The sequence below is a fragment of the Leucopleurus acutus genome (assembly GCF_964270905.1).
Source record: "Leucopleurus acutus genome assembly, chromosome: 9".
In the NCBI taxonomy this organism is placed as follows: domain Eukaryota; kingdom Metazoa; phylum Chordata; class Mammalia; order Artiodactyla; family Delphinidae; genus Leucopleurus; species Leucopleurus acutus.
This window is the reverse complement of record NC_139144.1, coordinates 3935804-3955523: the sequence shown is the minus strand read 5'-3', so window position 1 is coordinate 3955523 and position 19720 is coordinate 3935804. Positions and strand designations below refer to the sequence as shown.

General features: G+C 44.4%; 1 protein-coding gene across 1 annotated transcript in view; it reads right to left on the bottom strand.

Annotated features, from left to right (window-relative positions):
- ABCA13 (ATP binding cassette subfamily A member 13) overlaps nucleotides 1-19720 on the bottom strand; it is a gene marked incomplete at both ends in the record, with an annotated part of 307539 nt that overhangs the window by 164306 nt on the left and 123513 nt on the right. Inside the window, 2 exon segments of the mRNA XM_082846245.1 lie at nucleotides 339-519; nucleotides 18306-18437. Coding sequence (XP_082702371.1) covers nucleotides 339-519; nucleotides 18306-18437 — 313 coding nt within the window.

Below are 19720 nucleotides of genomic sequence, written 5' to 3'. Positions count from 1 at the left end.
TCATTGCAAATTTCATCTTCCTCTAGATACGCAAGAAGAGTTAAACTTAGTAGGAGAAAAAAAAAGTCATAGGACTTTCAAAGGCCAAAGTGAAACCGTGAATATCTTTTAGGGAATAAAAGAATTAAATTTATTTTTAAAAGTCCCTCCCCCACCCTTGAGTCTGCTCAGACCCATGGCAGCTCTAGCAAGAAGTCTGTCTTTCTGCTGTGTCTTTAAACTCTGTACTTAGACAAAATTTAAAAAAAAGAAGAAAAGGGATCTAGCTTCTGTCTCACAGGTAAACTGGTATCGGTAAGAACCAAAGCCCCGGGTCTCAGGAGAGGAGTGGGACGCACATGACAGTGGTCTTCCCAGCACTGTTGGCCCCCAGCAGGGCAGTGATCTGGTCCCTGTGGAAGGTCAGGGTCAGGTCCCAGAACCCCGCCTGGTGGTGATCATGCTCCTTGGTCACAGAAAGCAGGATAACACCTGGGGGGCCTCCTTCCAGCTCTCCTTCCCCATTTTGCAGGGATGAGCCTGTGAGGAAGATGCAATTCACCCTGAGGGGAGTTCAAAAGCCCCCAAAGTAATGTTCACAGTTAATAACTCAGTGGCTGCCTCGGGCTTGAATTCTAGTTCTGTGAAACTTGCAAAGCAATTCAAAAGTCTTTCTCTACCAAAATCAAGAGGCAGATTATACGATGGCAAAAATTAAGTGAAATCACTGACTACAAAGTTTTGTACCCTATGCTACACATTTTGCAAGAAAATAAAAACAAGCATGCAGGCACACAGGTGTTTGTACGTATGCAGAGGAATGATGGCAGGCAGGTTAGTTACACACAGGACTGACAGTCTCCAGAGAAGGTGACCCAAATTTTCTGGGAGATTCGTCTTTTACTTGGGCAGTCAGAAAACAATGACAATATTGACTTACAGTATAAAACCGTCACAATGGGAGCTTGTTTATCCATAGATTCCTGCTAAGCTGTGCTCCGTGGACAAGCCCCAGGCCCCGACAGGACTGGCGTGGGGACCAGCCGCCCCCCGCCAGTCTCCTGGGAAGCACATCCCCATGTGTAGGGGCAGCAATAGTCTCTCTCATGGAGCCTCGAATAAACTAGCACTTGTGAAACACTTTGAGCATTCTAAAGTGCGTTACACCTGGGACTTTTGCTTCTATTTGTTACACAAATTCATGTTAGAAATGAAGCTTCATTTTGCTGAATTACAATAGATGCACAAATGCACAGAGGACGCTGTAAACAGTAACACTAACACTGGGGTTCCTGCCCACGAGGGGTGGAAAGTGGGCCTCTGGGCAGCGGTGCACACACGGTTACAAAGGCTCAACCAGAAACGAAAAACAAAACCAAACTGGCCAGAAGGAGAAACACGCCTCCAACTACACTCCTTGTTACCAGCCTTGACTGTCCACGTCCCCACTGAAGAAGAACAGGTGAGAACCCCCGTGATCTGCCTTTTTCCACCACCATATATGGAATCTAAAAAAAAATGGTTCTGATGACTCTAGGGGCAGGACAGGAATAAAGACACAGATGTAGAGAATGGACTTGAGGACATGGGGAGGGTAACGTTAAACTGGGACGAAGTGAGAGAGTGGCATGGACATATATACACTACCAAACATAAAATAGGTAGCTTGTGGGAAGCTGCTGCATAGCACAGGGAGATCAGCTCGGTGGTTAGTGACCACCTAGAGGGGTGGGATAGGGAGGGTGGGAGGGAGATGCAAGAGGGAAGGGATATGGGGATATACGTATGCATATAGATGATTCACTTTGTTATACAGCAGAAACTAACACAACACTGTGAAGCAATTATACTCCAATAAAGATGTTAAAAAAAATACCCTACAGAGAAGGATAACTCAGAGTGCTAACATTTCTATATGAGGTATATCGCCATTCTTCAAACGGATCCTCCAAATTAATTTCATCCACTTAACAGTTACTTTGCCCCTTTATATGTTAAAATGAAAGTGGATTTAATTATTAACGCCTATAATTTTTCTTTTAACACAGCCTAGCTGATGTTTTATGCGTGGTCTAAGTTCTACAAGTGATTGAAGAGTTAAAGGCCTCCATGCAGACTGTCTTATATTTTAGCACTTTGACCATCGAGCACAAAAGAGACACACAATCACACACACGACTCAAAAGATTCAAAGAGGTGACCGCAAAGGAAAGCATGGGGGTCCCTTGTCTTTTGATATGAAGGAAGATGCTGAGCTGGTATTTGGTCCAGTATTTACCACCTGTTACAGGTTGTTGGAGTCTTAGCCCTGGTACCTCGGAATGTGCTGTATTTCGAGGGACAGTCTTTAAAGAGTGATTAAGGTAAAATGAGGTCATGGGGGTGGGCCCTGATCTAAAGGACTGGTGTTCTTAGAAGAAGAGATCAGGACACAGACACACACAGAGGCATGACCATGTGAGGACCTGGGGAGAAGGCGGCCGTCCACACACCCAGGAGAGAGGCCTCGGGAGGAACCAGCCCCGCTCACACCTGGATCCTGGAGTCTGGAGCCCAGAGCTGTGACAGAATATGTGTCTCCTGTTTAAGCCCTGCAGTCTGTGTACTTTGTGATGCAGCCCTAACCAACTAGAGCAGGTGGAATATACCCCAAGATCCCACACACTAATAACCATCCCTCGGGGGATGTGGGGGAGTAGCAGGTGGGTAATTACATCACATCACAGCCGGCACTGCCCCTGCACTCTGTCCCGGACACCATTCAGGGTCCTACAACCACCCGACATGGGCACACGGCTGTCTCCTCTCCTCCCCAGGCAGAAGGGGGGCAGCAAGGCTGTCTGAGGACATGAGGCTGCAGAAGCCACACGGTGGGATTGGTTCAAGATGGCAGAGGAGAAGGACGTGCTCTCACTCCCTCTTGCAAAAGCACCGAAATCACAACTAACTGCTGAACAGTCTTTGACAGGAAGACACTGGAACTCACCAAAAAAGATACCCCACATCCAAAGACAAAGGAGAAGCCACAATGGGACAGTAGGAGGGGTGCAATCACAATAAAATCAAATCCCATAACTGCTGGGTAGGTGACTCACAAACTGGAGAACACTTATAACACAGAAGTCCAGCCACCGGAGTGAAGGTTCTGAGCCCCATGTCAGGCTTCCCAACCTGGGGGTCCAGCAATGGGAGGAGGAAACCCTAGAGAATCAGACTTTGAAGGCTAGCAGTATTTGATTGCAGGACTTTGACAGAACTTTGAGAAACAGAGACTCCACTCCTGGAGGGCACACACAAAGTAGTGTGCGCATCGGGACCCAGGGGAAGAAGAAGTGACCCCATTGAAGACTGAACCAGACCCACCTGCTAGTGTTGGAGAGTCTGCTGCAGAGGCAGGGGGCGGCTGTGGCTCACCACGGGGACAAGGACACTGGCAGCAGAAGTTCTCAGAAGTACTCCTTGGAGTGAGCCTTTCCAGAGTCCGCCATTGGCCCCAACAAAGAGCCCTGGTAGGCTCCAGTGTTGGGTCGCCTCAGGCCAAACAACCAACTGGGAGGGAACCCAGCCCCACCCATCAGCAGGCAAGCAGATTAAAGTTTTACTGAGCTCTGCCCACCAAGCAACAGCCAGCTCTACCCACCACCAGTCCCTCCCATCAGGAAACTTGCACAAGCCTCTGAGATAGCCTCATCCAGCAGAGGGCAGACATCAGAAGCAATAAGAACTACAATCCTGCAGCCTGTGGAACAAAAACCACATTCACAGAAAGACAGACAAAATAAAAAGGCAGAGGGCTATGTAACAGATGGAGGAACAAGATAAACCCGCAGAAAAACAACTAAATGAAGTGGAGATAGGCAACCTTCCAGAAAAAGAATTCAAAATGATCATAGTGAAGATGATCCAGGACCTCAGAAAAAGAATGGAGGCAAAGATGGGGAAGATGCAAGAAATGTTTAACAAAGACCTAGAAGAATTCAAGAGCAAACAGAGATGAACAATACAATAACTGAACTGAAAAATACACTAGAAGGAATCAATAGCAGAATAACTGAGGCAGAAGAATGGATAAGTGACCTGGAAGACAGAATGGTGGAATTCACTGCTGCGGAACAGAATAAAGAAAAAAGAATGAAAAGAAATGAAGACAGCCTAAGAGACCTCTGGGACAACATTAAATGCAACAACATTCACATTATAGGGGTCCAAGAAGGAGGAGAGAGAGAGAAAGGACAGGAGAAAATATTTGAAGAGATTATAGTCGAAAACTTCCCTAACATGGGAAAGGAAATAGCCACCCAAGTCCAGGAAGCACTGAAAGTCCCATACAGGAAAAACCCAATGAAAAACACACCGAGACACATAGTAATCAAATTGGCAAAAATTAAAGACAAAGAAAAATTATTGAAAGCAGCAAGGGAAAAATGACAAATAACATACAAGGGAACTCCCATAAGGTTAACAACTTGATTTCTCAGCAGAAACTCTACAAGCCAGAATAGAGTAGCATGACATGTTTAAAGTGATGAAAGGGAAGAACCTACAACTAAGATTACTCTACCCGGCAAGGATCTCATTCAGATTCAATGGAGAAATCAAAAGCTTTACAGACAAGTAAAAGCTAAGAGAATTCAGCACCACCAAACCAGCTCTACAACAAATGCTACGGGAATTTCTCTAGTGGGAAACACAACAGAAGAGAAGGACCTACAAAAAGAAACCCAAAACAATTAAGAAAATCGTAATATGAACAGATATATCGATAATTACCTTAAACGTGAATGGATTAAATGTTCCAACCAAAAGACACAGGCTCGCTGAATGGATACAGAAACAAAACCCATATATATGCTGTCTACAAGAGACCCACTTCAGACCTAGGGACACATACAGACTGAAAGTGAGGGGATGGAAAAAGATATTCCATGCAAATGGAAATCAAAAGAAAGCTGGAGTAGCAATACTCATATCAGACAAAATAGACTTTAAAATAAAGAATGTTACAAGAGACAAGGACAGACACTACATAATGACAAAGGGATGAATCCAAGAAGACGACATAACAATTATAAATATATATGAACCCAACATAGGAGCACCTCAATACATAAGGCAACTGCTAACAGCTATAAAAGAGGAAATCGACAGTAACACAATAATAATAGGGGACTTTAACACCTCACTCACACCAATGGACAGATCATCCAAACAGAAGATTAATAAGGAAACACAAGCTTTAAATGACACAATAGACCAGATAGATTTACTTGATATTTATAGGACACTCCACACAAAAACAGCAGATTACACTTTCTTCTCAAGTGTGCATGGAACATTCTCCAGGATAGATCACATCTTGAGTCACAAATCAAGCTTCAGTAAGCTTAACAAAATTGAAATCATATCAAGCATCTTTTCTGACCACAACGCTATGAAATTACAAATTAATTACTGGGAAAAAACCGTAAAAAATACAAACACATGGAGGCTAAACAATACATTACTAAATAACCAAGAGATCACTGAAGATAAAAAAGAGGAAATAAAATTCCTAGAGACAAATGACAACGAAAACACGACGATCCAAAACCTATGGGATGCCGCAAAAGCAGTTCTAAGAGGGAAGTTTATAGCTATACAAGCCGAACTCAAGAAACAAGAAAAATCTCAAATAAACAATCTAACCTTACACCTAAAGGAACTAAAGAAGAACAAACAAAACCCAAAGTTAGCAGAAAGAAAGAAATCATAAATATCAGAGCAGAAATAAATGAAACAGAAACAAAGAAAACAATAACAAAGATCAATAAAACTAAAAGCTGGTTCTTCGAGAAGATAAGCAAAATTGATAAACCATTAGCCAGATTCATCAAGAAAAAGAGGGAGAGGACTCAAATCAATAAAATTAGAAATGAAAAGGGAGAAGTTACAACAGACACCACAGAAATACTACAAGCGACTCTATGCCAATGAAATGGACAACCTGGAAGAAATGGACAAATTCTTATGAAGGTATAACCTTCCAAGACTGAACCAGGAAGAAATAGAAAATATGAACAGACCAATTACAGGTAATGAAATTGAAACAGTGATTAAAAATCTTCCAACAGACAAAAGTCCAGGGCCAGATGGCTTCACAGGTGAATTCTATCAAACACTTAGAGAAGAGCTAACACCCATCCTTCTCAAACTCTTCCAAAAAATTGCACAGGAAGGAACACTCCCAAACTCATTCTATGAGGCCATCATCACCCTGATACCAAAAGAGACAAAGATGTCATAAAGAAGGAAAACTACAGCCAATATCACTGATGATCATAGATGCAAAAATACTCAACAAAATACTAGCAAACAGAATCCAAAAACACATTAAAAGGATCATACACCATAATCAAGTGAGATTTATCCCAGGGATGCAAGGATTCTTCAATATACACAAATAAATCAATGTGAAGCATAAAAACCATATGGTCATCTCAATAGATGCAGAAAAAGCTTATGACAAAATTCAACACTGATTTACGATAAAAACTCTCCAGAAAGTGGGCATAGAGGGAGCCTATCTCAACATAATAAAGGCCATATATGACAAACTCACAGCAAACATCATTCTCAATGGTGAAAAACTGAAAGCATTTTCCTCTAAGATGAGGAACAAGAAAAGGATGTCCACTCTCACCACTATTATTCAACATAGTTTAGGAAGTCTTAGCCATGGCAATCAGAGAAGAAAAAGAAATAAAAGGAATACAAATTGGAAAAGAAGAAATAAAACTGCTACTGTTTGCAGATGACATACTATACATAGAGAATCCTAAAGATACTACCAGAAAACTACTATAGCTAATCAATGAATTTGGTAAAGTTGCAGGATACAAAATTAATGCACAGAAATCTCTTGCATTCTTATACACTAACAACAAAACGTCTGAAAGAGAAATTAAGGAAACACTCTGATATACCATTACAACAAAAAGAATAAAATACCTAAGAATAAACCTACCTAGGGAGACAAAAGATCTGTATGCAGAAAACTATAAGACACTGATGAAAGAAATTAAATATGATAGCAACAGATGGAGAGATATACCATGTTCTTGGATTGGAAGAATCAATACTGTGAAAATGACTGTACTACAGAAAGCAATCTACAGATTCAATGCAAACCCTATCAAATTACCAATGGCATTTTTTACAGAACTAGAACAAAATATCTTAAAATTTGTATGGAGACACAAAAGACCCAGAATAGTGAAAGCAGTCTTGAGGGAAAAAATGGAGCTGGAGGAATCAGACTCCCTGACTTCGGAGTATACTACAAAGCCAGAGTAATCAAGACAATATAGTACTGGCACAAAAACAGAAATATAGTTCAATCTAACAGGACAGAAAGCCCAGAGATAAACTCACGCACCTATGGTCAACAAATTTATGACAAAGGAGGCAAGGATATACAATGGAGAAAAGACAGTCTCTTCAATAAGTGGTGCTGGGAAAACTGGACAGCAACATGTAAAAGAATGAAATTAGAACACTCCCTAACACCATACACAAAAGTAAACTCAAAATGGATTAAAGACCTAAATGTAAGACCGGACACTGTAAAACTCTTAGAGGAAAACATAGGAAGAACACTCTTTGACATAAATCACAGCAAGATATTTTTTGATCCACCTCCTACAGTAATAGAAATAAAAACAAAAATAAACAAATGGGACCTAATGAAACTTAAAAGCTTTTGCAAAGCAAAGGAAACTACAAACAAGACGAAATGACAACCCTCAGAATGGGAGAAAATATTTGCAAATGAATCAATGGACAAAGGATTAATCTCCAAAATATACAAACAGCTCATGTAGCTCAATATTAAAAAAACAGACAACCCAATCAAAAAATGGGCAGATGACCTAAATAGACATTTCTCCAAAGAAGACATACAGGTGGCCAGGAAGCATATGAAAAGCTCCTCAACATCACTAATTATTAGATAAATGCAAATCAAAATTACAATGAGGTATCACCTCATACCAGTTAGAATGGGCATCATCAGAAAATCTACAAACAACAAATGCTGGAGAGGGTGTGGAGAAAAGGCAACACTCTTGCACCGTTGGTGGGAATGTAAATTGATACAGCCAGTATGTAGAACAGTATGGAGGTTCCTTAAAAAACTAAAAATAGAACTACTGTACCACCCAGCCATCCCACTACTTGGCATATACCCTGAGAAAACCATAATTCAAAAAGACACATGCACCCCAATGTTCATTGCAGCACTATTTACAATAACCAGGTCATGGAAGCAACCTAAATGCCCATGGACAGACGAATGGATAAAGAAGATGTGGTACATATATACAATGTATATATGTACTCACTAAATATATATATTTTAGTCAGCCATATAAAAGGAACGAAATTGGGTATTTGTAGAGATGTGGATGGATCTAGAGACTCATACAGAGCGAAGTAAGTCAGAAAGAGAAAAACAAATATCGTATATTAACGCATATATGTGGAACCTAGAAAAATGGTACAGATGAACCGGTTTGCAGGGCAGAAATTGATACACAGATGGAGAGAAGAAACGTACAGACACCAAGGGGCGAAAGCGGGGGTGGGGGGTGGGGGTGAGGGTGTAATGAGTTGGGCGATTGGGATTGACATGTATACACTGATATGTATAAAATGGATGACTAATAAGAAGCTGCTGTATAAAAAAAAATGAAATTTAAAAATTTTTTAAAAAGGCATTGGTGACTTAGAGTGGCAAATTAACATCAATAATATAGATGATGCCAAATCCTCTCAGCTTCTATCGAAAAGCAATTATATTAAAATGTTCTACTCTCCTAAATGTTTTAGGCCTTATATTACTGAGATTTTGTGTATTTAAAATCTAAATCAAGAAAAGCATTTTGGAATGTCCTATTTAATTGGGTGGAACGCAATCCTTCGGGCCAAACGAAAGGCAAGGCACTGTAGCCATTAAGAGCATTGGCTATGTGCCAGACTAAGTCTGACTCTCAGTTCTGCCATTTAAGTTTTAAATAACCTCTCTGTGTCTCAGTTATCTTATCGTAAAAATGGAGATGATAATGAGCATTAAGTACCTAAATGAGTTGATATTTACTAGACAAAGCAAATACTGTAAACGATCGCTCTCATTTTTATTAATAAAATTATTGCTGCTAAAAAAAAAAGCCACTCGGGGAACCTCCGGGCGGCCTCTGGTGGCACCTGCCCACCTGCACACAGGCTGCTGCCGCTTCAAATCAGCAGGGAGCCTCGCCTGCCTCAGCTCCTGGGCCCCACTCTCTTCAACCACCCAGTGGGAGCGAGAGTCAGGAAACAGAAGGAGAGGATGAGCAGCGAACGCATCAGGAGACCCGGTCTACGGGGCCGGCGGCGCCTTCTCTCCCTCTGGCCTTCGGGAAGCGGTTTCCTGCTGGAAGCACACCACCCCCACCCCCGCTTCCCACCCCGGCTGAGCGATCGCCGGAGACAACCCGGCCAGTGGGAGGGGCACCGCCTGGTAGAAGAGCAGGCGGGGTCAGACGCTGGGGATGGAACAGACTGTGGATCAGCAGAGGCGGGGAGGCCCCCAGAGGCCTGGCGAGCGCTGGGGGGACGCTGGGTGGACCAGGTCGGGTGCACGAGGCCCGGGCCAGGGTCCCGGCTGCAGGCCGTGCTGAGTTAGAAAACCAGATTAGAGATAAACTGAATATTAATGGTCTGCCCGGACTTTTAAATCCTCCTAATTAACCTATTAATCTAAGCGGATGGGGAGCTGCCGAGTCCCATTTGGCACAGAGGCCACTCGGCGCTCCTCCACCCTGGGCTTTTGCTCCTAAAGTCACGCCTGATTTCTGGGCACCTGCTCGCGTTACCAAGTGTTGTGGGAACTTTAACGCATGCCAAGGCCCTCAGTTCCTCCCGAGCTCTGCTGCCCGAGGGGGGACACCGGAGCCCAGGGAGCCGGGAGGCTGATCAGCGCTGCCCCCAAGCGGACGGTGGCGAAGGAAGAAGCCGGGGATGTTGCACGGATAGGGCAGAATCCGATCCCACTGGAGGCATATAAAGAGAGTTTATGAAACAAAACTCCCAACTCCGGGAGGACCAGATGCTTGCTCTTGAGCTGAGTGAAGTGCACGGCCCTGCAGGGAACACTGAGCCTGCAGGCAGGGAGACCATGTGATGTATGACACTGGGTCTGCAGGGCGTCCCCATCTGACACTGAGCCTGGGAAACACTGGGCTGCGTTCCTACACCATTGCTTCATCAAAAAGACAAGGGAATGCAGAGAAAGCGCCAGTGTGGCGGTGTATATGCATGTGTGAGTGTGTGAGAGAGACAGACAGGAAGTTCCCACCCGCCCCCCAACCTGGGGAGACCCTCATACGGTGACTGTCCTGATCCCCAAGTAGCTAGGAGCTCCCAGGGCTGTCTTGGACACGTGGGAAGGGGCGCTTTGGGTGGGCAGAGTGAACGGGTAGTTTTAAACGTAGACTTTATTATTATTCAGGCACAATGAGGCCAGCAGAGTCTCTGGTCGTCACAGTTCTCAAGAGGAGGGGACGTCCCTCACCCTGCAGGGCCTCACAGGGAAGCAGCAGGGTCAGTCGGGGGGCAGAGGAAGCCAGGGAAATCGTGGGCAACAGCCTCTATTGTGGTTTCCGTGGCAGCAAAGGGCGAGCAGGCTTAGAACCGGCCAGTCTGAGTAATGCCCATGGGCTCTGGGCACAGGGCTGCCCTGGTTGCCTGGCCCTGGCCCGGGTGAGGAGAGCAGGGGACAGTGGCCTGAGTGTGGGAACCTGCAGCGGAGGCTGTCTTGAGTGTGAAAGGCGTGCCCACGGACAAAGCCTTCACTGTCTCCAGGGATTAGCTCGCCCTGGGGGGCCATCCCTCCACAGTCAGGAAGCCCAGGATGTCAGATTAGTAGCAACACAGAAAATGAAAAGGCCTGATGAGTGACTAAGGGCTGCACAAATCCCCTCCAGTGGGCAGGCATGTGGGAAGGGAGGTGTCCCACAAGGCGCAGAACCCAACCCAGCAAAGACCTGTCCTTGGCCTGCATCCTGTGAGACCACCGCACGCACTCACGCAAGGGACAAGCTCTTACGGTCACGTGAGCGCAGGACACATAAACCCAAAGTTCCTGGGCAGTTCCATTATACACTGAATTTTCCAGGAATGCAACCACTTTAAAACCCAGTGGAAGATTATTTGATGGGGAAGTTGTTCATCATTTCAGAAAGCCTCATCCCATCATGGGTGTGATGCCAGCTCGCTGTCTGAGTCTGTGGTTCAGCACAGCTGTGGCTACGGCATAGCCCGTGACCCACAGATACATGTTAGAGCTGAGACGCTTCCAACAAACATGGAACCAAATGCTCTTAAAGTTAGCATGGTTTCATGAATGCGCTAAATTTTACTAATAAAGGTTTTCTGAAAACTATTTTACGTTGCTGTCATTATATATATATATATATATAAGCATTATAGCACAATAAGAAATCCATTGTATAAAAATTACACATTCAAATGATTCATAGGGAGGCTTCCTGTTAGATTTCAATCTTATTCTGATGCTGTTCCCAGGGATCTCCCCGTGTCTTCTCCATGAACCCTCTTTATTACTGTTCTTTCGTCCAGTCCACCCTCCATTTCCTGACACTGACTACAGAATATGATAACCAAAGTTTAAAAATCTAGAGTCTGAATGGAGGCCCTAACATGGGGTGGAATTATAAGACTGATGAATCTGCCGTTTCATCATTATCAGCCCCCTGAGATGACATGGGATCATCTGATCGTACACTTTTAAATAAGACCCAGATCACTTACCAAATATCATTCTTTTATCCGGTCCATTTGTGTCTAATTTTTCCTACTTTAATTAAAGTTATTTCCATCTTTTTTATCATATACAAGTGAGTCTTATCTGTCATTACTTACCTGAGTATTAGCTTTATTCTACTCTCTATCTTTATCTCCTCTGTTTCTTTTACTTTTAGTACCAAATGCTTTCTGATCATTTTTTAAAATTTATTTATTTATTTATTTTTGGCTGTGTTGGGTCTTCGTTTCTGTGCGAGGGCTTTCTCTAGTTGCAGCGAGCAGGGGCCACTCTTCATCGCAGCGCGGGCCTCTCACTGTCCCGGCCTCTCTTGTTGCGGAGCACAAGCTCCAGACGCGCAGGCTCAGTAGTTGTGGCTCACGGGCCCAGTTGCTCCACGGCACGTGGGATCTTCCCAGACCAGGGCTCGAACCCGTGTCCCCTGCATTGGCAGGCAGATTCTCAACCACTGCGCCACCAGGGAAGCCCTTTGATCATTTTTCTTCCCTTAAACATATAAACTTACTCCGAGCATCCGAGTACCTACCTCATTTTGTGTTTTAATAAAGTCATGGCTGAGCATTGAGAATTCGTATATTATTTCATTACAAATTACTTTTTCTTTCTCTTTTATATTACAGTTAAGACATTACACTAATTTTTAAATCATCTGCAGGTATCACGTGTGCGGGTAAGCTTTATTATCTGTGAATTTCATCTCAAGAGAGTCAAGGGTGTGTTACAAAATATTTGTCTTGAAAAGAGCAAACTGAGTCAGGGAGCACCTAGAAATTGTAATTACTACTTATGGATCTGAGAGCCCACCAATATTTTCTAGCAATTTTATTTTTTGTTATTATTGGCAGACTTTGTCAAAGTTGAAAATAAATACTATGTGTTATTTAAGGATATATAAATTACCAACTGCAATTGTTCTTTTAGCATCAGGAATTTCATGATTAAAAAAAGGAGAAATATTTATTGCCATCTTTGGCCAACTGTGTCTTTTTGTTTTTATACCTGTGTTACAAAGATCTCGGAGTTTTGATCTTTGATTTTGGAATAGACTCTGGCCTTCCTAACTAGCCAGTAGTTCAACCACCCAGCGTGGCCCCCAACCCGATGCCAGCAAACCCCGGACCCAACGTGGCCCTCGTGGCCTTGGTCCTTCCAAAAGATAAGCAAATTGAGCTCTTAGGTCTCCTGGCCTCTCAAGGAAGACAGCTTTCCCTTCCCTTCTGAGCCCCAAGTTGACCTGATTTACCTTTCAGAAAAAAATAAAATGCTCTCTAGAAACCGCCAGCTTGATAAGGGATGACTCAGCGCTTCCTCACCAACCAGCATTCCCCCCATCGCTCAGCTTTTCTGGGCCAACTTCCCCTCCTCCATGAGCTCACCCAAGCTCCCTTTTCTCCCCCTGAAACATGATCTACAAAGTGGGACTTGTGAGCACCAGACATGTCCCTCAAAGGCTCAGTCATTTTTTTTTTAACTATCGTAAAGTACATATCACACAAGTTACCACCTTAACCATGTTTAAGAAAACAATTCAGGAATGTGAAGTACATTCACACTGCTGTGTAACCACCTCCAGAACTGCTTTCACCTTGTACCATCTGAACACCAATCCTCACCCTCCCCTCCTCCAACCCCTAGTGACCCCCCTTCTACCTTCCATCTCCATGATTTGGCTACTGCAGGTATGTCACTCAGCAATCTCCAGAGAAACAGAATCAGAAGACATAGATACATACGTGTGTGTGTGTGTCCATAGACAGAAGTTTACTATGACACATTGGGCTCATGCAATCATGGAGGCTGAGAAGTCCCATCAGCCGTCTGCAAGCTGGAGGCCCAGGAGAGCCAGTGGTGTGGTTCTAGTCTGAACCCGAAGGCCTGAGAACCAGGGCGGGCTGCTAGTACAAGTCCTGGTCTGAGTCTGGAGGCCCAAGAACCAGGCACTTCACCGTCCAAGGACAGGAGAAGAGAGATGCTCCAGCTTAAGCACAGGGAAAATTCACCCTTCCTGTGCCTTTCTGTTCTATTCATACCCTGGGCAGCCTGGGGGATGCCCACCCATATTGCTGAGGGCTATTTGCTCCACTCATTCTAATGTCTTCTGGAAACACCTTCACAGACATACCCAGCATCATGTTTCACTTGCTATCTGGGCATCTTTTAGTTCAGTCAAGTTGACACATAAAATTAACCATCACACTAGGTATTTCATGTAAGTAGAATCATACAGAATTTATCCCTTTGTAACTGTTTATTTCATTTAGCATATAATATCTTCAAGGTTCATTCATCTTGTAGCAAATGTCAGAATTTCCTTCTTTTTTAAGGCTGAATGACATTCCACTGCATGTATAGACCACATTTTATTTACACATTCATTCAGCGATAGACACTTGGGCTGCTTCCACGTTCTGGTCACTGTGAACAACGTTGCTATGCACATGGATGCCCCAATATCTCTCTGAGACCCTGCTTTCAATTCTTCCAGGCTCAGTGCTTTGGGTGTTTGCTGCTCTTGCAAGAAGCCTCTTCTGGTGGCAGCATCTCTCTGGTCTGTCCTGCCCCTGAGCTTTCTCCACCAACTCCCAGACCCTGGTCTCCAGGGCATCTTCTGGAAAGTCGTGGTCACATCACCTCTCCACCCTGCACCCATTCATCAAACCTCCCCTCCCTCGAGGCAGTGCTTGGGGAACTGGACACAGCCTATGGCTAGATGATTGGTTCCCAGTGTCCAGAGTTGCCAGAAGCAGCAAAACTTGGAAAATTAGTGAAAACCTCATTCTGAGGAGATCCGGAGGTCCAAACAAGAAGGACCACATCTCTCTACAAGCCCAACATGCAAACTCATCATTGGAGCGGGAAGCAGAGCCAGGAGGTGAGGGTACGGGCACAGACCGGGATGAGAGGAGAGGGGGAACACACATGTGAGTTCTCAGGAGCCGGGCGGGAGCGCCGAGCAGACAGGACCAGCTCAAAACCTGTGGATCTCAGCGCACATGCGCGGTCCATCTCGCCTCCAGGACACATCGTCACCTTTCGAAAGATACCTGCTCGCAGCACGTCCACACTTCACTCAAGGGTCTGTTCTTTCACTTCCTCCGGGAAGACAGAATCAAGCCTCTCACACTTTTTAAAGGAAGAGTGGGAAGAAAGAGCATTTCTTTTGTCTTCAGCAAAACCGCTGAAGTAAACTCTTTCGGCCAACACCAGGCTGCTTTGCTCCGAAAACATGTCTCTCTCCCTTCTACGCTGTTGTATGCACGACCACCCCTCCAATCTTTTCCTCTTCTTAAATTATTTAGCTTTCTGAGAAAACAAAAAACAAAACATATAGTCAATTTTTATAGTCTATCTCCTGCACTAGTTATTGTAATTTTTATCATAGAGAAGAAAAAATTGTCTTCTGTGTATGTGCAAATTTATGCTCCTGCGTGCTCATTAAACCTTTTTATAAATTCACTAAATATAAACTTTACTTTTTAATAAATGATTGGTTCAAGTTATTTGCTAGGATTTCCACTGAGAATTATGTTTTTAAACTTTGACCTGAGAATTTCAATTTTCTTTCATAACTTTGCAAAGCATATTGTCATTTTTCTTTGGAAACTTTGAAATATTAATTTAAATTCTTATAATGAAAACTAGAGATTTTTATTGCTTATGTCCTTGGCATGATGTTTTGAAAGGCCTTCCCTCTCTTTTTTTTTTTTTTTTTTTTTTGTTGTTGGGGCGAGTAATATCGACTTTATTCGGAAAGCCAGCAGACGGAGAAGATGGTGGACTAAACTCTTTTTTTGCGGTACGCTGGCCTCTCACTGTTGTGGCCTCTCCCGCTGCGGAGCACAGGCTCCGGACGCGCAGGCCCAGCGGCCACGGCTCACGGGCCCAGCCGCTCCGCGGCATGTGGGATCCTCCCAGACGGGGGCACGAACCCGCGTCCCCTGCATCGGCAGGCGGACTCTCAACCACTGCGCCACCAGGGAAGCCCCTTCCCTCTCTTTAAAATCATACTTTTCCTATTTCTTCATTATTTTTAATGCTACTTATTTTGATGAATTTATGAATGAGCAAAACATTTTCTCCCTAATAGATTGACTGAATTACGTATCTTTTCTCCTTGATTAAAAATGCCAACTTTGATTCAAGGTCAGCACCACGGGGGCATGAGATGCTCCCTCTGTCCACCCCCTTCAATGTGCAATTCGTAAAACACCCGCAACTCAGCAAAGGTTCTTCTGCCCAGTACACCAGGACCCTGGAGAGACCCTCACACCTGCCTGCCTGAAGGTATAGAGGAGGCAGGGCCTGCGATCCCCGTCCCCACCGGGGCCACAACAGCTGAGCCCACAGCCCGGAGAACCACAGCACCTGGGAGGTGGGGCACAGGATCCCAGGCTCACAGCACAGAGGCGCCCACAGCCACAGAACGGCGCTGACAACCCCGGGCCCTCCAGCCACGGTGGCACCCATGACTCCAGCCGCCCCGTCTGACAACCCCAGACCTGGGAGAGACGCCTGCCACCCAGGCCCCTCCCTCCCCCCCTCACCATGCCAGGCCACCTGGGATGCAGGGGAGGCATCCTCCAGCCTGGTGCCCCCCAGTGGCAATGCCAGTGGCAGAAGGAACCAGGACTCCAGAGACACAAGGAGCAGGAACAAGGGCAGTGGGGACACCTCCGGCAGAGGTCGTGGACGGGTGGGAAGTTCTGAGTCTCAGATGCAGCCGGGGCTGCTCAGATAAGAGAAACCAAAAACTTGAGCTACAGCACCACCTACTGAAAAAACAAAAAAGGGCCTCTAATCACCAATCTGTGGAACTGTTAGAATCAAAGTTAAAAAATGCTTTACCAAAATAAGAAAGGTGTTCACTACTTCAAGTGTGCCAGCAGAGGAGAAATTCATCCAGCTCCACAAAAAACATAACATGACAGCACAGAGAGAAAAGTGACAATTCTCCAGAAACCAAACTTAAAGTCACAGGAGTTTGTGATCTCACTGATAGAGAATTCAAGATAGCTGTCAAGAAGAAACTCCACGAGCTGTAAGAAGACTCAGAAAGGCAGTTGAATGAGCTCAGGAGTAAAATTAATGCACAGAAGTAATACTTGGCCAAAGAGACTGAAACTCTAAAAAAGAGCCAAACAGAAATTCTGGAGCTGAGGAACTCAGTAAATGCGAGGAAGAATGCGATAGAAAGCTCTGGAAATAGAGCATACGGAAGAATTACTGAGCCCAGAGATAAAAATCTAGAAATGATCCAGGTAGAAGAGGAGAGGGAACTAAGAGTCTTTAAAAAATAAAAAAATTCAGGACTTCCCTGGCGGTCAAGTGGCTAAGACTCCTCACTTCCACTGCAGGGGAGGGGCGGGTTCAATCCCTGGTGGGAGAACTAAGATCCCACATGCCATGTGGCACGGTTAAAAAAATAATAATAATGATAAAATAAAGATTAAAAACAATTCTACAAGAACAAGGCCCTTCACCACCTCCACACAGGACACCGCTGACGCTCTGGTTGCCGGGGCTGCAGACCCCCACCCCCCCACTCAGCTGCCTCGTTCCCAGCCCAGCTTCCCTCCAGGTTCTGCCACCCGCTGACCTGGCTGAGAATGAGGTCCTTTCATTCCTGCTGCATGGCACTCTCTGAACCCCTGACCTCGATCTCCAGGGGCCCAGACTCTCCTGCCCTCACCTCCTCACCCCTGGGTTCCTCAGACACAGGATCTGGGGAATCAGGGTGTCTGCTGTTCTGTCTTCAGGAGGCCCCTGCTGGGGAGCTGCGTGGTGAGCTCAGTAGGCCCCTCCAGCACCTGTCCTCACAGGGTCGGTGCTGTCAGGATTCAGAAGCACCACCTCTTCCTCAAGCATCCACAGCTCCCTTTAAAACACGGCCTGGGCTTCCCTGGTGGTGCAGTGGTTAAGAGTCCTCCTGCCAGTGCAGGGGACACAGGTTCGAGACCTGGTCCGGGAAGATCCCACATGCCGTGGAGCAACTAAGCCCGTGCGCCACAACTACTGAGCCTGTGCTCTAGAGCTCGCGAGCCACAACTACTGAGCCCACACGCCACAACTACTGAGCCCACATGCCACAACTACTGAGGCTGTGCTCTAGGGTCTGTGTGCCGCAACTACTGAGCCCACATGCCACAACTACTGACGCCTGCATGCCTAGAGCCTGTGCTCCGCAACAAGAGAAGCCACCACAATGAGAAGCCTGTGCACCGCAACGAAGAGCAGCCCCCACTCACCGCAACTAGAGAAAGCCCGCATGCAGCAATGAAGACCCAATGCAGCCAAAAATAAATAAATTAATTAAATAAATAAATTTTTTAAAAAATAAAACACATCCTATCAACTCCCTTTCTGATGTCTTATTTAAAGAATAAATAATTATCTTAATGTTCACATACATCGGTTCACACTGTTTTTTAAGTTGATTTTGTCATCTTATAAAGTGCAGAATTCTTACCAGGAATCAAGTTGTTCAAGTGCCATCCACATAAGAAGTAAAGGCCTGAATCAAAGAGAATCATCCAGCAAACCCAGCCAAGTGTCATGCCCACTAGTTCCACAGGCTGGTACCTATTACCCCACTGAATCCCTGGAAGGAAGAGGAAGGTCAGAGTCAGAACCGCTCATCCTCTTTCAGGCAGACTTTGGTGAGGTGAATTTATCAGTTCTGGAGGCCAAGCTGAGCACAACTAAAACAAAAGGAAGGTCAAGGCCATGGGCCCTGTACCTCCTGTGAAATGCTAGCTTCATCTCACCCTGATTCAGGGACAGCAGGTGGGTGACCATTATCAATGCCTGAATACCTAACATTTTAAAAAAGTTTAAAGTTTGCCTTACTTCTATCTATATACTATCTATATAGTATATATATATATATATATATATACTATATCTATTACTTGCTTAACTAAAACAATCTATATTTAGGGAAAATAAGCATGTTTTAAAAAAAGATGATGGCTCCTTGAGAACCCAAACTCTAAATTATACTATTCTTCTCGCTCTTGGAAAACATATAAACAGGATATATAGGATCTGCAATAGGAAAGAATCATTCTCTTACTACAATATGTTTGCAAGTTATTGCTGGATTAAAATATAGCTTGTTTTAAGGAAAATATTCATCTTTCTCAACTTTCCTATGGTACTAACCTAGAACTCGATAAAATAAATGTTTTAACATTGTGTACTTGTTGGAATTTGGTCCAAAATATTCAAAGAATCTAACAGTGACCATTTTTCTGCCATATCCTTATGATGCAATTTTGTTTAAAAATCAGTTTGAAGAATTCAGGATAGGTCATTTCAGGATTACTCATCTGTTTTAATACATCTTTAGTGTAGTATAGTTCAGAACAGTTCAACATGTTTTACAGAAAAGTCAGAGAATTTCAAGACTGGCACAAATTAATGAGCTAATGTAACGCTATCTGGAGTTCAGTTTCATATATGGCATATATTTTCCCTGTGTTTTCAAAAACACACCACAAAAAAAACTATATAAACATCTAAGAAATATGTGTCTGTTCTGGTCTAGGGTTTTAGTTGACAAAATCTCAATATAAGTGAAAAACGTTGCCAACAAATTTTTTTTTTAATTATTGTAGGCTGAATTAATAGGAATAAAATACAGAGAAAAGAGGAGAGATAACTGCTCTATGCTGGTTAGATCTCCTTCTGGATCATGGCTTCAAGAAGGATCCAGAAACCCTGGAGGTATATAAACAGCTGTCATGTGAAAGAGGTGGTTAGAAAGAGAAACCAGGAACAGTGGGCAGGAAATCCAGGAAGACAGACTGCAGCTCAATAACTGTCTAAGAGACGAGACCCTGCACGGCCCGTTCAGGGGAGAATTCCGAGGGTCACTAATTG